This window comes from Astyanax mexicanus, chromosome 13 (assembly GCF_023375975.1).
Source record: "Astyanax mexicanus isolate ESR-SI-001 chromosome 13, AstMex3_surface, whole genome shotgun sequence".
NCBI classification, from domain to species: Eukaryota; Metazoa; Chordata; class Actinopteri; order Characiformes; family Acestrorhamphidae; genus Astyanax; species Astyanax mexicanus.
In genome coordinates this window covers 45,567,210-45,588,222 of record NC_064420.1, presented here as the reverse complement: position 1 = coordinate 45,588,222, position 21,013 = coordinate 45,567,210, and the positions used below count along the sequence as shown (strand labels likewise).

At 40.8% G+C, this 21,013-nt stretch overlaps 1 protein-coding gene across 2 annotated transcripts in view; it reads right to left on the bottom strand.

Annotated features, from left to right (window-relative positions):
* The window catches only part of cpne9 (copine family member IX), a 92,942-nt gene that overhangs the window by 17,929 nt on the left and 54,000 nt on the right, over positions 1-21,013 (bottom strand). For both annotated transcript variants that reach the window (XM_049463156.1, XM_049463155.1), the window contains 3 exons: positions 5,067-5,130; positions 1,784-1,887; positions 759-863 (listed from right to left, as the gene is read on the bottom strand). In XM_049463156.1, coding sequence (XP_049319113.1) covers positions 759-863; positions 1,784-1,887; positions 5,067-5,130 — 273 coding nt within the window. The remainder of the gene's footprint in view (positions 1-758; positions 864-1,783; positions 1,888-5,066; positions 5,131-21,013) is intronic.

Below are 21,013 nucleotides of genomic sequence, written 5' to 3'. Positions count from 1 at the left end.
GGACAGTTGGATGACTGGATGGCTGAACGGCTGGCTGTTTGGCTAGCTGTCTGTATGACTGGCTAAATGAATGGCTGGCTGTATGGACTGGCTGGATGTATGGATGGACAGATAGATGACTAGATGGATGGATACATGGCTGGCTGTTTGGCTAGTTGTCTGTATGGCTCGCTGGATGAATGGTTGGCTAAATAAAGGGCTGGCTACATGGAAAGACTGGATGTATGGATAGGCAGATGGATGACTGGATGTATGGCTGTATAGCTAGCTGTCTGTGAGGATGGCTGGATGAATGGCTGGATGTACGGCTATCTGGCTGGCTGGGCTGATGCAATACCCTGTATCATACTTGGAATGAGGAGATAAACAGCGAGAGGTCAAAAACGGGGAGCGGTCAGAGTCAGCGGCCGTCCAGCACCGGATTTTCTCTCACCTCCACTGAGACACAGCTGTCCAGAGACAGTCCAGAGACAGCACACACTCAGCACGACCGCGTCCCGTCCTCATCACACAGATACACACACCCCACCAGGCCTTCACACACAGCCAGAGTGCTGTATATCTCACTGCAGGAGGCTGGGGGGTGTGTGTGTGGGTGTGAGGATAAATGACTGTGTGTGTTGGGTATCCAGCACCCAGCGACTCTATCAACATGTACTGGACATGTCTACTGTGTGTGTGTGTGTGTGTGTGTGTGTGTGTGTGTGTGTGTGTGTACTGTGTGTGTGTGCGATGCATTAATAGCCTGCTCCCCTCACCTGTCATAGTCCCCATTACACAGCGCTCTGACTGGAATGGTGAAGGACTGCCACACCGGGTTCAGAGTGTTTTTGATCACCTCTGTCTTGTGGCAGATGGTAAACCTACAACAAAAGACCACCGTAAATCCGAATAGCAGGGGGCTCAGGGTTCACACAACGGTTATATTATTATCATAGAAAATACAGTTACATTATTAGGAAATACACAAACACTGAGAGGAAAAGTGTGGTAAAACTCATGCGAACATGCGATAAAAAAATATATATTTCCTTTATTATAGCAAATGCCAAAAATCTAAATTATAAAAATATTTTCTGTTTGCAGTGTCAGTAAATTAAAACCAGGGTTCATTAGGTCTACATTATAAAATATAGCTAGTATATATACTGTATTTTTATTCACTATATACAGTAAACACTCCAGGGAGTCTACATGACTCTCAGAAATTACATTATTATGTAATGTAAATGTGATGGTATGTAAAAACAGTGGTATGTAAATCTGTGCATCGCTGCCAACAAATGTATTGAAAAAAACATAGATATATTTTTAAAACTTGGACTTTAAAACTACTGTAAAATTGTGTCGGGCATCAGGTAAAATATCTGCAACCCCATATAATGTTTGATGTTAAATACAGTATCTCAAAAAGCAGCATAACAGCCAAAATAGACCTAAATAAAACTTTTTAAAAAATTCAAAAAACCCAATCTGTACCAGAAATAAACCTGGAAAAACTACCTTTTCAAATCTATCTTTTAATGATTTTATAATAATGCATTTTGCCTGGTCACACAAAAACAATACACATAAACACAGTTCTCAATAAATTCCATTCTGAAATATATATTTTTCTTTCTTAATGGAACAGTAAGAGTAGCAATCAAAAGCTGCACAAATTTCCATAGAAAGCAAGATTTTCCCAATTTAATTTTGATTTAAAGTGTATTATACATAATATACAAAACAATACATATAATACATATATATATATACTATATACTGAGCTGTATTTACTTACGTTCCGTCCTCATTGCTGCGATAAAACACCAGGAAAGGGTCCGATTTCCCGAAGAAATCCTTTTTATCGAGCTTATTAGCGCACAGCTGCATAGTGGCAATATCCTGGTTGGAAGCAAAAAAAAAAAAGCATACACTACATAAATATAACAATTAAAGGGGACATATATTATGTAAAACTCCACTTTATTATAATTTTGACAGCTCATTTAAAAACAAATAATAATTCTATTCATTTTCTTTGAATCGGCCAAAAGCGTTTGTAGTAACATACAGGATATCATATGATTATGTAAAGATTATAATCAACATTATCATCAACTAAAATATGTGTCAAGAACTTGATGATCCAAAATTGTCTGGATTTTAAATTTTAAAAATGATAAAATAAAATTTAGCCATGAAACCTCCCACACTAAAATGACAGGTGTTTCCGTTTCAACATATTTTATGCTTATTTGCATAAAAGTGACAGAGCCCTTAAATGGCTCATGTAAGAGTGTTTTGTACAGACTTTGTATAGACCTATTCTAACTTCTTACCTATCTAAACAGTTAATGCTGAGGTAAAGTCTTGAGATGGGAGGTTTTAATTTGACTGTAAATAACCCTTTCCTTTCCCTCTCCTTCAGAAAGAGCGAGAGGAGAACGCAAACCAACTCCAGAGGCTGAGAGAATCGATATCTCTGAGGTAGCGGAGTCGTGTTAGAGGAGAAAAGCTACTGCTTCATCCATACTAATGGATCTTTACACTGGGCTGTGATTCCGCCTCTGTGAAGCGGGGCGTTGATCCCGTGGGGATTCATGTCAACAGCAGAGAAGTCACCTGTGTAAGTGCTGTAATTGGTGCAGAGAGGGGGTGTCGGGGGAATTGTGTCTGAACATTAACCCTCCCAGATCCTCTATAGAGCATACGCTTCCTTAACCCTTAGAACCCTACGGATGGATTTTCCATCCAAAATCGCACCTTGTGTTCTTAGTTTAATTATTCAATAATTGTATAGGGTTGCAATTTCATCCCAGTGCGGTAAAGCACCTGCAAGAAATCCATTGAGAATAAGATCTCTTTCAAAGTTCCTTGTTTTATTCTTACATTATAACTCTAACTCTAAACTTACATTTGTGGTTTTCTTTGGTCGCTTGTTCCGCCATCTTACCAGTGATTCTCATACCCCTCGGTTTGAAGTGTGCATGTGAAAAATCTCTGTTTGAAGGGCTAACAAGCTCTATCCCTTCCCCTAACCTACAACTCCAACCTAACAAGTATCGGGACACACCTACTACTTCACTAGTCTCAGTAGCTAGCTAGCTAACTTTCCTGTTCCACCTTAAATGGTGCAACAGACGGAAGGGGCTGCTGCATTAAAGGTGGAATGAAAAAATAAATAAAAAGCTAATCAAAGCCAAAATTAGCTGCATGTCACAGAGGAATTAAGAAATGGACAATAATCACTTTCTAAAAAGACATAAAAAGCCTAAAATGAACTAGTAAACCAGCAGCAGCAGCAGCAGCAGTTAGGTTGCTGAACTTTAGCGCTTCTGATGATGTATCGGGTGCTTGAAGGGTTGTCCAAATTCTTATATGTAACTCTGTTCCAAGGGGAAGAAGGGTTACACTCGAAAAGAAGGGGTAGGGATAAGTGCTAGGGTCAAGGTGTGAAATGGGATTGAGCCTAAATCTTCCCCCTAAAAATTGGGACAAACCTTCAAGCACCTGATACTTGTTTCATGAGATTATTGTCCATTTCTTCTTTTCTCTTGTGGTGGGTAGCTAAAATTAGCTTTAATTCGCTTTTATCTTATGTTATTTTTTCATTCCATTCCATTCCTTAAAGGCTGCAGCTTCTGCCGACTGTTGCACCATTTAAGGTGGAACGGGAAAGTTATCTTACCAGTGATTCTCATACCCCTCGGTTTTAAGTGTTCATTTGAAAAATCTCCATTTTAAGGGTGAATAAGCTCTATTCCTTCCCCTAACCTACAACTCCAACCTAACAAGAATCTGGAAACCCCTACCCCTTTGGCGTACACATGCTAATTTTAGCTCCCCACCACAGAGAAAATAAGAAGTTCAGTAACCTCACTGCTGCTGCTGCTGGTTAACTAGTTAACTTTAGGCTTTTTATGTCTTCAGAAAGGGGGCAGGTGGTGCAGAAATTAATTATTATTGTCCATTCCTTAATTCCTCTGTGATGGGGAGCTAATATTGGCTTTGATTAGCTTTTTATTTTTATTTTTTTATTCTGCCTTAAATGCTGCAGCCCCTGCCATCTGTTGCACCTTTTAAGGTGGAACAGGAAAGTTAGCTACTAGCTAGCTACTGAGACTAGTAGCAAAACTACTAGCGATCTTGTTATGAAGAATTTGCTTATAAAACATTAAAACTACACATTGAACCATGGTAATTTAGTGCTAATTTTTACTTTTTACTTTTAAGAAAATACTTACATTTGTGGTTTTCTTTGGTCGCTTGTTCTGCCATCTTACCAGTGATTCTCAAACCCCTCGGTTTAAAGTGTGCATGTGAAAAATCTCCGTTTTAAGGGTGAACAAGCTCTATCTCTTCCTCTGACCTACCCCTCCAACCCATCAAGAATCGGGACACCCCTCCCCAGGGTTGCCAGGTCCAAAAAAAAATATCCAGCCCAAAGTCACTCTAAATTCCGCCCTTTAGAAGCTTAATTAGCCCAAAATATATGTCTGTCAGACGTTTGAAGCAAATAACAAAACAACTATGAGTGTACAATTTAGTATTTTGTTTATAAGGGATTTATTGTCAGTATTGATATTTATCTTTTATTAATAATTTTGTAACTTTAGTGTTTTGTTTTTTAGTTATTTTACAACAGTTTATATCCCAGTCAAGAACATTTAATAGTAAAAAAAAGTTAAAAAAAGATTTTTACTTTAACACCCACTTTTTTTTTCTTTTTTTAAAAGTAGCCCAAAAAACCCTTAAATTTTCACCCGCGACTGGATTTGCAAACAAGCCCAATTTGGCAGGAAAACAGTGAACCTGGTAACTCTGCCCCTCCCCCTTCGGCATGCACACGCAAAAACAGAGGGGTAGGGGTAAGCGGTAGGGGTAAAGGGGTGAAATGGGATTGGGCCTCAGTCTAACTCCCTCAGACTGATATATAACTGGAGCATCTTCTGGGATGTTCTGATAGAAAACCATGAAAACAGTAATCTGGGGCTGTAAGACCGTGGAATAATGCAATCAGCAAAACTGGTGTCTGTATATGTCAGTGTGTGTGTGTGTGAGTGTGTGTGTATAACACTGACCCTGCAGTTGCTGAGTTCCTCGGCTGTAAAGACGATGTTTCCGCATTTCTTGCCTGGAATACCCCTGGAGGAGAGACGGGAAAGCAAATGTAATTTATTTTCCAAAAATGAGGAGCATGATTGCGATGTCAGGAGTTTAATCCAGTCTTTGTGAAGCAGAGGAGAAGGAGAAGTGTGTGTGTGTGTCTGGAGAAAGTGCAGTAAGTCCAGAAGGGAGAAAAATCTACTTCTGTTGGAGCACGGCAGCAATATTTGCTGTTAGAAAGCTTCAGTTATTGGAGTACAGATGCTACAGCTCTCTCTTCAGTAAAGAGCCAGTAAAAGCCTTTATAAAGAGCAAGACTCCCTCATAAAGAGCACGAGGGCACCGGGGGAAACGGTGAGAAGTACGAGAGGATGAGAAAGAGAGAGAGAGAGAGGGAGAGAGGAAGATAACAGGGCCAGGAGAGTAAAGGACAGAGGCTGATAAAAGCTAAGGTAAGAAAATGACTTGCTCCTGGACTGATTCTGGAGTCAGAGGACGATGCAGACTAAAGCCATCCCAACTACCACTCTCACATTTCACTGTTTTCACAGTAAAAACACACTGTTCCAACTAGGGCTGCACGATATATCGTTTCAGCATCGATATCACAATGTGCGCGTTCGCAAATGTCACATAACGGGATGTACAATGCTTTATACAACGTCAAATTACATAAAAACACCATATATTTTGCTCCAATCATTGATACACCAAATGCATTATTAGTCTCTTTATACAGCTCTGATTTTGCTATTTATAGGTCAAGTTTTGTGTAAAACAAACATTGTTGTTTTATTCTAAAAACTACAGACAACATTTCTCCCAAATTCCATATAAAAATATTGTCATTTAGAGCATTTATTTGCAGAAAATGAGAAATGGCCGAAATAACAAAAAAGATGCAGAGCTTTCAGACCTTAAATAATGCAAAAAAGGGTTCGAAAATCAACATTTGGTGGAATAACCGTGCTTTTTAATCACAGTTTTCATGCATCTTGGCATCATGTTTCTTCTCCACCAGTCTTACACACTGCTTTTGGATAACTTTACGCTGCTTTACTCCTGGTGCAAAAACTCAAGCAGTTCTGTTTGGTGGTTTGAGGTTTGTGATCATCCATCTTCCTCTTGATTATATTCCAGAGGTTTTCAATTTGGTAAAATTGAAGACCACTTAAAAATGATGAGTTTCTTTTTAATCTAATTTTTCCATTTTAATCTAACTGTCCAATCAGTCTGTGTGCATTTCTCTCCAACTATCTATCCGTCTATCTAGTCACCTATCCACCTCTCCATCAAATTAATCCATCTGTCCATCCATCTCTTGTCTGTCTGTCTGTGTATCTATCTGTCTGTCTGTATTGTATACCTGTGTTTATACTGAACTAAACTTCCTGCACATTCTGTTTCTGTTTTTCTCAGTTCTAGAGTTTCTCTCATAATTTAGTATTTCAGTATTCTCTCTCTCTCTCTCTACTCTTTTCTGTGATGAGCTGTAAAGAAAGCTTTTTAATTACTGAATCACTAATTCAGTAAAGTATTTTCTTCTGTGAGCACGCTGTCTCTAATCACCCACACGACTGGCGCGCCCGTGTGTTTTCTACCCGCCTGTGTTGGAGTCTGACACATTCCCTGGGAGGGGGCAGATGAGGAAGGTGGTCGGGGGTCTGTCTGTCTAAAGGATGCCCTTCACAATCATAATTACATTTGACATCATAGAGATTCAAACAGGATTTCTGCTCTGCTGGCGGCCTGTCAATAGAGAGAGAGAGAGTGTGTGTGTGTGTGTGTGTGTGTGTGTGTTTACTCTGTGTGCAGGGAGTTCCCTGCTATGCATGCTTTCAGCCATCATAGTTTCATCAGGGTTCAGACTATTTTACCTCCAGAAGGAAACCCTTCTTTTAAAATAGACTAAATGCAGCCTTTAAACTAAAGGTATAAATACAGTACTGTGCAAAAGTTTTAGGCACCAAAGCAATTTACACTATTCTATTTATCTCAACAATACGAGTGTTTCTACCTGAAAAAAGCACCACATATGATTTGAACAGATGCAAACAAACATACATACAGTGAGACGCAACAAGGAATTCTCATTTTTAACTATAAGTATGTTATTTATATCCTGTGAGCCGAGCTGAAGAACAAAGCTGCAAGGAGACATGGTCAGATGGATGGATGGATGGATGGATGGAAGGATGGACGAATCAAAGAATGGATAGATGGAGACATGGAGAGATGGATGGATGATTGATGGATGGATGGAGTGATGGAAGGATGGATGGATGATTGATGGATGGATGAATGAAGGAATAAATGGATGGATGGATGGATGGACTGATGGTTGGATGGATGGATGGATGGATGGATGGATGGATGGATGTACAGACAGATGGATGGATGAAGGAATAAATGGATGGATGGACTGATGGTTGGATGGATGGATGTACAGACAGATGGATGGATGAAGGAATAAATGGATGGATAAAACAACGAATAGATGGATGGAGAGATGGAGGGATGGAAAGATGGATGGATGGATGAGGGAATAAATTAATGGATGGACTGATGGTTGGATGGATGGATGGATGGATGGACAGACAGATGGGTTGCTGCAAGGAGACATGGTCAGATGAATGGATGGATGGATGAATGGAAGAATGGATGAATCAAAGAATGGATAGATGGAGAGATAGAGGGATGGATGGATGATTGATGGATGGATGGATGAAGGAATAAATGGATGGATGGAGTGATGGATGGATGGATGATTGATGGATGGATGAATGAAGGAAAAAATGGATGGATGGATTGACTGATGGTTGGATGGATGGATGAACAGACAGATGTATGCATGAAGGAATAAATGGATGGATGGAGTGATGGTTGGACGAATGGATGGATAAACAAATGAACAAACTAAGTATGTTATTTATATCCTGTGAGCCGAGCTGAAGAACAAAGTGTAGAGATTCCAGATTTCTCTTCACCTACTCAAGGGTATTAAAATGAGTTTATCCTGCTTTTGTTGGAGTAACTGTCTCTACTGTCCAGCAAAGACATTCTGCTATATTTACTACAGTTAAAAAACAACATAAACAAAACTTTCACTTTTGAGGGTGATAGGACTTAAAAAAAAGGGCTGGCGACGCCCCTGGACTGACATAGATAAATAGAGGAATAAATGGATGGATGGATGGATAAATCAACGAATAGATGGATGGAGAGATGGATGGATGGATGGATGAATGGATGGATGAAGGAATAAATGGATGGATGGACTGATGGTTGGATGGATGGATGGATGGATGGATGGATGGATGGATGGATGGATGGACAGACAGATGGGTGGCTGCAAGGAGATATGATCAGATGGATGGATGGATAATTGGTAGAGCTCTGAAAAAAAAGACCACCTAAAAAATATGAGTTTCTTTGATTTGGAATTCTTTGGAAGATGGATGATCACAAGCCATCAAACCACCAAGCTGAACTGCTTGAATTTTTTGCACCAATAGTGTAAAGCGTACAGTTAACCAAAAGCAGTGTGTAAGACTGGTGGAGGAGAACATACCAAGATGCATGAAAACTGTGATTAAAGACCAGGGATATTCCACCAAATATTGATTTCTGAACTTGTTTTTTTTTTGCATTATTTGAGGTCTGAAAGCTCTGCATCTTTTTGTTATTTCAGCCATTTCTCATTATCTGAAAATAAATGCTCTAAATGACAACAGTTGGTTGGATGAGAGAATGGATTGACGGATTGACTGATTAACAGATTGATTGAAAAGCAGAGTTTATTACTGCAGGAGAGATCTGTGCAGATAAAAATAGAGTTTTGGATGGATGGGTGGAATAATAGATACACCTTTCTTTACTAGTTTTAGGATAATAAACCAGCAGTTATTGATGAGAGAAGGATATGTATAAAGCTGAGTGAACTTCCACTAATGAGAGCAGTGGTACGGAGTCAGGACCCGGAGTCTGAGGTGTTGTGTTGTTCTTGCTCAGAGCTGAAGCTGAGGGAGGAGAACATGACGTCGGGGAGCTCAGGGCTCTCTCAGGGCTCTCTCAGGGCTCAGACTGAATACGGAGCTCAGTGACGAGATCTGCCTCTGGCTCCCTGCCAATACTTCCCATATATCTCCATAAATATATATAAAATACAATAACTGTGGGAACTCCTTCACACGTCCGGAAGGGTAACGCAACAGAAACCAAAGCTTTTCTAAAACACATCACACTCTATATGTTCAGAAGTACCGAAACACCTGCTCCATAAGTGTTTCTTCTGAACTCAAAGGTATTAAAATGAGTTTATCCTGCTTTTGTTGGAGTAACTGTCTCTACTGTCCAGCAAAGACATTCTGCTATATTTACTACATTAAAAAAAAAAAAAAAACGTTCACTTTTGAGGGTGATAGGACTTTGAAAAAAGGGCTGCCGACGCCCCTGGACTGACATAGATAAATAGAGGAATAAACTAATGGATGGATGGATAAATCAACGAATAGATGGATGGAGAGATGGAGGGATGGAAAGATGGATGGATGGATGAATGGACGGATGAAGGAATAGATAGATGGATGGACAGATGGGTGGCTGCAAGCAGACATGGTCAGACGGATGGATGGATGGATGGATGGAAGGATGGACGAATCAAAGAATGGATAGATGGAGAGATGGAGGGATGGATGGATGGATGATTGATGGATGGATGGATGAAGGAATAAATGGATGGATGGATGATTGATGGATGGATTAATTAAGGAATAAATGGATAGATGGATGGACTGATGGATGAAGGAAAAAATGGATGATGGACTGATGGTTGGATGAATGGATGGATGAACAAATCAACGAACAAATGGATGGAAAGATGGATGGATAGGTGGAACGATGGATGGATGAATGGATAAAGGAACAAATGGATGGATGGACTGATGGTTGGATGGATGGATGGACGGATGAAAGAATGGACAGAAGGATGGATGCAAGGAGACATGGTCAGATGGATGGATGGATTGACAGATGGATGGATGCATAGATGAATAGACGTATCGACAGACTAATAAATTAACAGGTGGACAGATAAATGAATGGAAAGATGGATGGATGGATGGGTGGATGGAAGGATGGATGGATGGATGGATGGATGGAGAGATGGATGGATGGATGGATGGACAGTGGAGATGGTGTTTTGAGGTTATATCCAGCATTTCTCTGCCTCCAAATTGGCATTTATATTTCAGTAATTTTGTAATGTAATGGCAAAAGAAGAGCGAGAAAAGTGTGAAAGTTTTTTGAAGGTTCTGGATACAGTCTGAAGACCTGTGCAGCACAGCACTAATAACAATTACACATTTAAATGTTCAGAGCTGTGGTTTGAGCTGTGGCGCTCGTCCAGCGGAAAATTACGCTGATGCTGTTCCCACAAGGTCGCAGGTTCAAATCCCTATGTGGTGCACAAAAGAAATTAGGGAAGGGCTCAGCAGGTTCTGATTCACTGGCCTGGCTCCAATCAGAGGGAAAACAAGCCCACCGCTCCCTTCTGCTCGGCAAACCCATGAGGAGGAGATAAATTAAGTTTTGCTTTTGAGTGAAACGGTGATTAATGGTCTTGTCATTGTTCCTTTCAGCAGCAACCAACAGACAACAGTAGCTGAAATTAGACGTTAATGAAAGACGTTCAGGAATTGAACTGATGCTTCCACACAACGCAGGGCTTTCAAAGTGGGCGTGGCTTGAAGAAACAAAGGATGGTGTATGAATGGAAATTTGAGTAACAATATGTAACATTAATAATCTGATACACATACAGACAGTACTAGTTTAGCACCTCACCTTTAATATAATAAACACACATACAAGCCGATGGCTCCAAATGCTGGACAGCGGATGCAGCCTTCAGCATCAGCTTACTAAATTAAAATATATATAATAAGAGTATAAAGAGTGCTGTTTAAGTGTGTATGCATACTTTATAAGATCTAAACATTTAAATTTACATAAAAAAGCAACACAAAGAAAACTCACATATTAAGGGTGCTGGGGCTCTAAAAAAGAGCTGGTAGGATTGATATAGATAAATAAATGGAGTGGATGGACAAATGGATGGAGAGATGTATGGTTAGATGGATGGATGGATGAAGGGATGGATGGATTGATGGATGGATGAACAGACAGATGGCTGGATGGATGGATGGATGCAAGGAGACATGGACAGATGGATGGAGAGATGGATGGATGATTGATGAATGGATGGATGGATGGATGGATGGATGATGGAACAAATGGATGTATTAATGGACTGATGGATGTTGGATGGATGGATGCAAGGAGACATGGACAGATGGATAGATGGACAGATGGATGGATTGACAGAGGAATGGATGGATGGAGCGATGGAAGAATGAATGGATGGACAGAGATGGATGGACAGTTGGATAGATGAATGGATGGAGAGATGGATGGACGGATGGATGGATCGATGGTTGGACAGACGGATGGATGGATGGATGGATGGACGGATCAATGGATGGATGGACAGACAGATGGATGGATGGGTGCAAGGAGACATGGACAGATGGATGTACAGACAAATAGACAGATGGATCCAAGAAGACATGGACATATTGATAGTTGTGTGTATGGACAGATGGATGGATTGACAGACAGATGGATGGATGAATGGATGGACAGACAGATGGATAGACAAATGGATGGAGAGATGTATGGATGGAGAGATGGATGGATAGTCAAAATTTCATCCAACTAAAAAGGTGGTCTGTTTCTGGATGAACTAAAGCACAGGTCAGTTAGTTTGCAGGTTAAAAACACTTTTTTGGATGGTCCGAAGTCCAAAAGTTAAAAATAGAAAAAGAAAATGTGATAAAATGTGTAGAAGTTCAGTTTTACTCTGTATTTTTCTTGGACTCACTTTCACAGCAAGGAGACACATGAAGAGGAATCTACTTCACACTTCAGTCTGGGGTATCCTCAGAGGAAACAGACCATAATAAGTGTTTCTGTACTTATGTGAACTGTGTTCTGGATGTGTGAGCAGAACCTGTCACATCCAAAGAGCTGAAGCTTCTGTAATACAGTGATCCACCCACGTTTTCCTGGTGTAGATTAGGGCTGCACAATATATTGTTTAAGCATCGTCATCATGATGTGTGCATGTGCAATAGTCACATCACAGGAGGTGTGGTCACTTAAGGCAATTAAATCAAACACGTCATGTTGCAATGTTTGATTCTTGACACAAGAAGTAGATACACAGCGCTGTCTCTGTGTCTGTCTGTGTGAGTGACAGGCTGCTGCTGCCTGAGAAGCACTTAAAGGAGTAAACACGAGGTAACCGCACGCATGGCCTCCATCCACATGGTTGGGCACGTGCTTGTAAATGTGAGCAAGTGTGGAAAGCTGTGCACCTCAGTCCAGCACAGTTTTTCAGCACAGATATTTCCAGTTACAGCTGAATTCACACTTTTAATCCCAGAAAAACGTATTCTTTCTCCTATTTACCTTTTAAAAAGCCATTTAAATGCCTGATTAACTGTTGTTTTTCTGTTTTTCTCGAGTTTTCAGAGCTCGGCGCTGACTCAGCTATTGATTGGTCCGGACGTGAGACAACGCGTGGGTGGGGGCGGGGCTGGTGATGTTATAGGCCCTGCATTGTTTAATATCGTGGGTTTACTTATTATATAGTCAAAAAAAGAACATTTGCAATGTTTTTTTTTTTGCAATATCGTACAGCCCTAGTGTATACATTGCCTTGCAAAAGTATTCTTTTCAACCTTTTGCCACATTTCAGGCTACAAAAATAAAAATTTGAAATTTAAATTTTTTGTGAAGAATAACAACAAGTGGGACACAATCGTTAAGTGGAACAAAATTTATTGGATATTTTATACATTTTTTTTAAATAAAAAACTGAAAAGTAGGGCGTGCAATATTATTTGGCCCCCTTGCGTTAATACTTTGAGTCTCCCACCTCAGCTGTAGATCAAACTTTTTTGTTGGGGGCCAGAACTAGAAATATATTTGAAGTCACGGGCCACACTCCGTAATAAAACAAATAATGAAATATACCACTTTAAATAATACTTTTTTCCTGATTACTTTCATTTACACACCATTTTACTTGACTAACTATCTTTATCTTTGACAGTGTTGTGTCAAATCAATTTTTCAAATTGATGTTTAATTTCATGATGTCTCTTAATATTAAACTCCTTAATTATGGCAACTTTTAGACTCTTTGGCCCGTTTTTCTGCGCTAGAAATGCGCACTCTCTCCGCTTTTAGATTCTTTGGCCCGTTTTTCTGCTCTAGAAATGCGCACCCTCTCCGCTTTTAGACTCTTTGGCCCGTTTTTCTGCGCTAGAAATGCGCACTCTCTCCGCTTTTAGACTCTTTGCCCCGTTTTTCTGCGCTAGAAATGCACACTCTCTCCGCTTTTAGACTCTTTGGCCCGTTTTTCTGCGCTAGAAATGCACACTCTCTCCGCTTTTAGACTCTTTGCCCCGTTTTTCTGCTCTAGAAATCTAGAAAATCTACAAACTGTGCTCCGCTCTAACCTTGACCGCGTAGCGCCGACAAAAATAAAACAAATCAGGGATAAAAAGCTAGCACCGTGGTATAATGACCACACACGTACATTAAAACAAACCGCTCGTAACTTTGAACGTAAATGGCGACACACAAAACTAGAATTTTTCCGGCTAGCATGGCAGCATAGTCTCACAGACTACAAAAAAGCCCTAATTAAAACAAAATCCCAGTATATTTCATCGCTTATTGAGAAAAATAGAGACAATCCTAGATTCCTTTTCACTACTGTGGCTAAACTCACCGGCAGTCAAAAACAAACTAGCTCCGTTATCCCTGTCGACATTAATAGTAATGATTTCATGAAGTTCTTTGATGATAAAATTAATAGCATTAGACAAAAAATTCAGTATCACCCCCAAAATTTACTTATAGATATTGATGAATGCTGCTCCAGCTCTGAGACACACCTAGAGTGTTTCAGCCCGGTTACAGAAAAAGATTTACTTAGTGTAATTAACTCATCAAAATCAACATCATGTATATTAGATCCAGTACCCACACAATTATTGAAACAGGCACTGCCAAAGGTGGGAAAATCATTACTAGAAATAGTAAATTCATCCCTTAGCATGGGCTACGTACCCAATTCTCTTAAATTGGCGGTCATTAAGCCCATTATCAAAAAGCCAAATCTGGACCCCCGCGAGCTTGCTAATTATAGACCAATTTCTAATCTTTCCTTTATAGCCAAAATCCTAGAAAAAATTGTGTTTAACCAGCTGCGCTTGTATCTACAAAGTAATAGTATGCATGAGGTTTTTCAATCTGGATTTAGACAAAACCATAGTACTGAAACAGCTCTACTTAGAGTAACTAATGATTTACTTTCAGCTCTTGATAGGGGCAGTAATGCCATCCTTGTACTGCTAGATCTAAGTGCTGCCTTTGACACCATAGATCACGCTATTCTACTTGATAGGTTAGAAAATCTTATAGGAATTAAAGGATCAGCCCTCACCTGGTTCAGATCTTATCTGAGAGATCGATTCCAGTGTGTTTACTTAAATAACGAATGCTCTTATCAGTCTAGAGTAAAATATGGTGTCCCTCAAGGATCAATACTGGGTCCATTACTCTTTACTCTTTATATGCTACCACTGGGTAAAATTATCCGTAGGCATGGTATTAACTTTCACTGCTATGCTGATGACACGCAACTTTACATATCTGCTAAACCCAACGAGGAGCTCTGTATAAATCAAATAACAGACGGTATTAAAGCCATTAAAAATTGGATGACACACAACTTTCTCTTACTTAATTCTGATAAAACTGAGGTCCTTCTATTAGGTCCTAATATTGATAAAAACATAAATGTTAATACTGTAGACATAGACGGTCACTTAATTATACCTGGTAAAACTGTGAGAAACCTTGGGGTCATCTTTGACCCAATTCTTTCGTTTGATGCTCACATATGTAGCATAGTCAAAACTGCATTCTTCCACTTAAGAAATATAGCTAAAATCCGCAGTATACTCTCTCTCGAAGATGCTGAGAAGCTGGTACATGCATTCATAACCTCCAGGCTGGACTACTGCAACGCGTTGTTGGCTGGAAGTCCACATAAATTACTCCATAAACTCCAGCTAGTTCAGAATGCAGCCGCAAGAGTGCTTACCAGAGCTAGAAAGTTCGATCACATTACACCTATTCTTTCATCCCTACATTGGCTACCTGTTAGATTTCGTATAGATTATAAAATACTTCTCCTGACGTATAAATCCCTTAATGGTCTGGCCCCGCATTATCTACAGGAACTCCTTACTCCTTACAATCCGCCGCGTTCACTCCGCTCCCAAGACGCTGGCCTGTTATTAGTCCCGCGTATTAGAAAAAACTATACAGGAGGAAGAGCGTTCTTTTACAAAGCTCCCCAACTTTGGAATAGCCTCCCTATTAATATACGGGACTCAGACACACTCTCAATCTTTAAATCTAGACTCAAAACATTTCTATTTGCTCAAGCTTTTGAGTAATGTCTCATTACAATTTTCTTCCTCTTACAGCTTATCCAGCAAATATAAACCCTGTCCTAATCATCTGCTTTCTTTTTCTCTCCCCATGTCCTGAGCTGCTGCTACCAGTGCCCATCCCACTCCAGCAGAGTTTTATAAAACCATTCTAACCCCTTTTTCTTCCCTCCCCTCTCTGTTCTCTCTCTCTATCTTTCTCACATGTGCTGAGACGCCTGGCCGGCCGGTCTTCCTGGATGCGTCCGTCTGTGGTTCCAGCTTTCAGGAATCAGCCCTGTCCTTCTACTCAGAATTATCACACAGCCCTTCTAACTTCTGCTTTTTGTTTCTCTTTCTTTCCTTTCTGTTTTCTCTATCTATCTCTTTTACATGTATGGAGATGCCCTGTTCCTGATGTTCCCAGCCTGGCTCTCCACTGCCCGCTGTGTCGTTCTCCGGCTCTGCAACCCTGCACTGATTACCATTAACACACTCAGTATCTGTTTCTGTATTAGCCATAGCTCTATAGTTTGTGCCCATCACATTCTTATATTCATAAATTAGTACCTGTTATATTAGCCATAGTTCACATTAATTCTCTGTACTGTTTTTGTTCTGTTATTTGTTTGTTGTTTGTTATTTGTTTGTACTGAGCGGGTCAACCCGAGTAGGATGGGTTCCTCTGACTGAGTCTTGGTTCCTTCCAAGGTTTCTTCCTCTTAAAGGGAGTTTTTCCTTGCCACTGTGTCACCATAAAATTGGCATCTCTGTGGTGCTGCTCATAAGAGGCGTGGACCTGTTTTTCCTGTAAAGCTGCTTTGTGACAACCTTTGTTGTAAAAAGCGCTATATAAATAAAAAAAAAAAAAAAAAAAAAAATGCACACCCTCTCCGCTTTTAGACTCTTTGGCCTGTTTTTCTGTGCTAGAAATGCACACCCTCTCCGCTTTTAGACTCTTTGGCCCGTTTTTCTGTGCTAGAAATGCGCACTCTCTTCGCTTTTAGACTCTTTGGCCCATTTTCTGCGCTAGAAATGTGCACTCTCTCCGCTTTTAGACTCTTTGGCCCATTTTCTGCGCTAGAAATGCGCACTCTCTCCGCTTTTAGACTCTTTGGCCCGTTTTTCTGCGCTAGAAATGCGCACTTTCTGAGCTTTTAGACTCTTTGGCCCGTTTCTGACACCTAGCGTTCAAACTTTGAGTCTCACATTATAAAAACCTGTTTAACAGCGGGCCAACTTTCATTCTATTTCTAAAATACCTCACGGGCCGCTCCAAAAAAGGAAACGAGCCGCAAATGGCCCGCGGGCCGTAGTTTGGACACCCCTGGTTTAGAGGAACTGCCGGGTCTTGGTAGATTTTTAGCTTTATATTATATTCAATTATCCTGTTAAATGCACCAATAGAAAAGCTCCATTCCAGACTTCCATTCAAAGAAATGTGTTTGTTTCTGTCTCCTGTAAAGCTTTCCTTTCAGAGAAGAGCAAATGGGATTTTTTGGGTTTCTTTCGGCAAGACAGCGACGACACAAAGCTTCCACTTTTCAGCTTTATTGAGTCCCACAGTGCCAGTCAGATCCACCGCTCTCGAGTTCTGCTGAAACTCTCTGACACCATTGTATCTGAACTGGGTTCCCTGCGGGGACAAACCGTGGAGTTCTGAAACGACTCCACCTGCTGCTTTTTATTTTAAGAGTGCAGCCATTACACTGCCATGGATTAAACCACTCGCACCTACATCCCACAGCTCCAAGAGGAAGAATCGCTGCTCTGAATAAATGTAATTAAGGTGGGAGATATGATAAATAAGTTATAATATAATATCTTATTATATAGCCAAAGGTACAATAAATATATGGTTGTAAACTTATCAGTCATAGCATTAAAATCCACTGCCTAATTGTGTACTTCCCCCTTGTTACCCTTCCTTTACAGTTTACAGGTAAAAGTTATTCTTGGTTATCAACCATCAAATGGTCACCGTGCAGCTTGATTTAGGTCGTGTCAGTGTGTCTTTGCTATCCTAACCATGGGAAAAGTACACCTTGCTCAGCTCTGAACGCGCAAAAGACCTGTACTAATTCTCTTAATTAATCATGGGTTTGTTTAATGTGTGTGTAACAAGAAATAAACCAATTAGCACGTCACTTGCCATTCCGATTAAGAGTCAGGTGAGCTCTGACTTGCTGGGGGATTGCTATTTTAACAACGCAGCGGTTCTGCGCTTCTCAGCAGAGGAAACTGATCTGTTCATTTACACTGTGAAGTAAATGTGTGCAAGCAGCTCAAACAGCTTGGTGTTACTGCTAGACTGAGGATAGTTCACCAACAGTGTCCTGTGGACAGCCTCCTGTAGACAGCATCATGTGGGCAGCATCCTGTGGGCAGAGTTCTGTGGGCAGCATCCTGCCACACATTGTCCTGTGGGCAGCATCGTTTGGGAAGCATCCTGTGGGCAGCATCCTGTGGGCAGCATCCTGTAAGCAGCATCCTGTAGGCAGCATCCTATAAGCAGCGTCCTGTAGGCAACATCTAATATGATGTGATGGGCACTGTCCTGTGGGCAGCGTTCTGTAGACAGCATCCTGTGGGCACATCCTGCTGACATTGTCCTGTGGGCAGCGTCCTGTAGGCACTGTTCTTTAAGCAGTGCCCGGGGGACAGCGTCCTGTAAGCAGCATCCTGTAGGCAGCATTCTGTGGGCAGCACCATGTAAGCAGCATCCTGTAGGCAACGTCTGAGGGCAGCATCATGTGGGTGACATCCTGTAAGCTGTGTCCTGTAGGCAGCGTCCGGTAGACAGCATCCTGTGGGCAATGTCCTGTAGACAGTGTCCTGTGGCCAGCATCCTGTGTGCAGTGTCCTGTAAGCAGCATCCTCTAGGCAACGTCTGAGTTGCAGTGTCCTGTCGACATTATCCTGTGGGCAGCATCATGTGGACAGTGTCCTGTAAGCTGCGTCCTGTGGGCAGTGTCCTGTAAGCTGCGTACTGTGGGCAGTGTCCTGTAAGCTGCGTACTGTGGGCAGGGTCCTGTGTGCAGCTCTACAGAGTGTTTTAGCTGTAGGTAGGAGTGTGTAATAGAGTGGAGGACAGTGAGTGATGATTAAACACAGTGTTTAAAAACTCCAGCAGCACTGCTGCATCTGATCCACTCACTGTACCACCAGCTCAACACTCACTAACACCTCATACACCACCACCATGCTAATCAATGCTAATCACTGCAGTATCTGATCCACTCACTGTACCACCAGCTCAACACACACTAACACCTCATACACCACCACCATGCTAATCACTGCTAATCACTGCTGTATCTGATCCACACACTGTACCACCAGCTCAACACACACTAACACCTCATACACCACCACCATGCTAATCACTGCTAATCACTGCTGTATCTGATCCACTCACTGTACCACCAGCTCAACACACACTAACACCTCATACACCACCACCATGCTAATCACTGCTAATCACTGCTGTATCTGATCCACTCACTGTACCACCAGCTCAACACACACTAACACCTCATACACCACCACCATGCTAATCACTGCTAATCACTGCTGTATCTGAGAATAAATGATCCACCACTCAAATAATAATTTTATGCTTGATTGTTTTTTATTCCTAAAATCTCAGATAAATGAAGGAGGAACATTTACAGCAGGGTGAATCAGTGTCTCAGGTGTCTTCAGTCTCCTCTTACTGTCTCATTACAGCAGATTTTCTTCTAAAATCCTCCCTCCCGCTTCCCTAATCACAAACCACGGAACAAAACACTGCGGAGAGTCGTAAACACCTCCTCTACTCCAGCTCTAAAACACCACATTCTGCAGTGATCTCTCTAATAGAGCACGGCTTACGCAGAACCCAGAGTTTCATTAAGGCTGCTTAAATACCGAGGCCAGCGACCGGCCCTGAATCATCCTCTTGATTCAAGGACGGCGTGATCTGTTGTGCTGTTTTCCTCACGTAGCTGTCAATGATTTCTGAAAGCAGCGGGGCGTTCTAATTCCTCCTTATTCTCTTCACTTTTTCATTTTCTAAATGCCAAATGTTCTGTTATTCTCAAAAAATAAAAGGCATATAAAGCACACCGGACAACAAAAACAAGACTCAAGAATGCAAAATGTGAGAAAACAGGATTATTATTCATTCATTCTTATTCATATTATTCCTATAACCTTCCCAGGAGTGACCAGCCTACCGCAATTGCTCCAAAAGGGATGGACAACTCATCCAGGAGGTCACAAAAGAAACCAGAACAACAAAAAAATAGCATATAAAGCACATCGGACAACAAAAACCAAGACCTGGGATTGCAAAACGTGAGAAAACAGGATTATTATTAATTCATTTTGATTTATATTATCTTATAACCTTTTCAGGAGTGATCAGCTTACTGAAATTGCTCTAAAAGGGCATGGACAACTCATCCAGGAGGTCACAAAAGAACCCAGAACAACAAAAAAAAGCATATAAAGCACACCGGACAACAAAAAACAAAACTCAAGACTGCAAAACGTGAGAAAACAGGATTATTATTTATTCATTCTTATTCATATTATTCTTATAACCTTCTCAGGAGTGACTAGCCTACTGAAATTACTCCAAAAGGGTATGGACAACTCATCCAGGAGGTCACAAAAGAACCCCGAACAACAAAAAAAAAAAGCATATAAAGCACACCGGACAACAAAAACCAAGACTCAAGTTTGCAAAACGTGAAAAAGCAGGATTATTATTCATTCATTCTGATTTAAATTATTCTTACAACTTTTTTAGGAGTGACCAGCCTACTAAAATTGCTCCAAAAGGGCATGGGCAACTCATCCAGGAGGTCACAAAAGAACCCAGAACAACAACAAAAAAAGCATATAAAGCACATCAGACAACAAAAACCAAGACTCGGGATTGCAAAACGTGAGAAAACAGGATTATTATTTATTCATTCTTATTCATATTATTCTTATAACCTTCTCAGGAGTGACCAGCTTACCGAAATTGCTCCAAAAGGGCATGGACTACTCATCCAGGAGGTCACAAAAGAACCCAGAACAACAGAAAAATAGCATATAAAGCACACCGCACAACAAAAAACAAGACTCGAGATAGCAAAACGTGAGAAAACAGGATTATTATTCATTCATTCTTATTCATATTACTATTATAACCTTCCCAGGAGTGACCAGGCTACTGAAATTGCTCCAAAAGAGCATGGACACCTCATCCAGGAGGTCACAAAAGAACCCAGAACAACAACAAAAAAAGCATATAAAGCACATCGGACAACAAAAACCAAGACTCGGGATTGCAAAACGTGAGAAAACAGGATTATTAT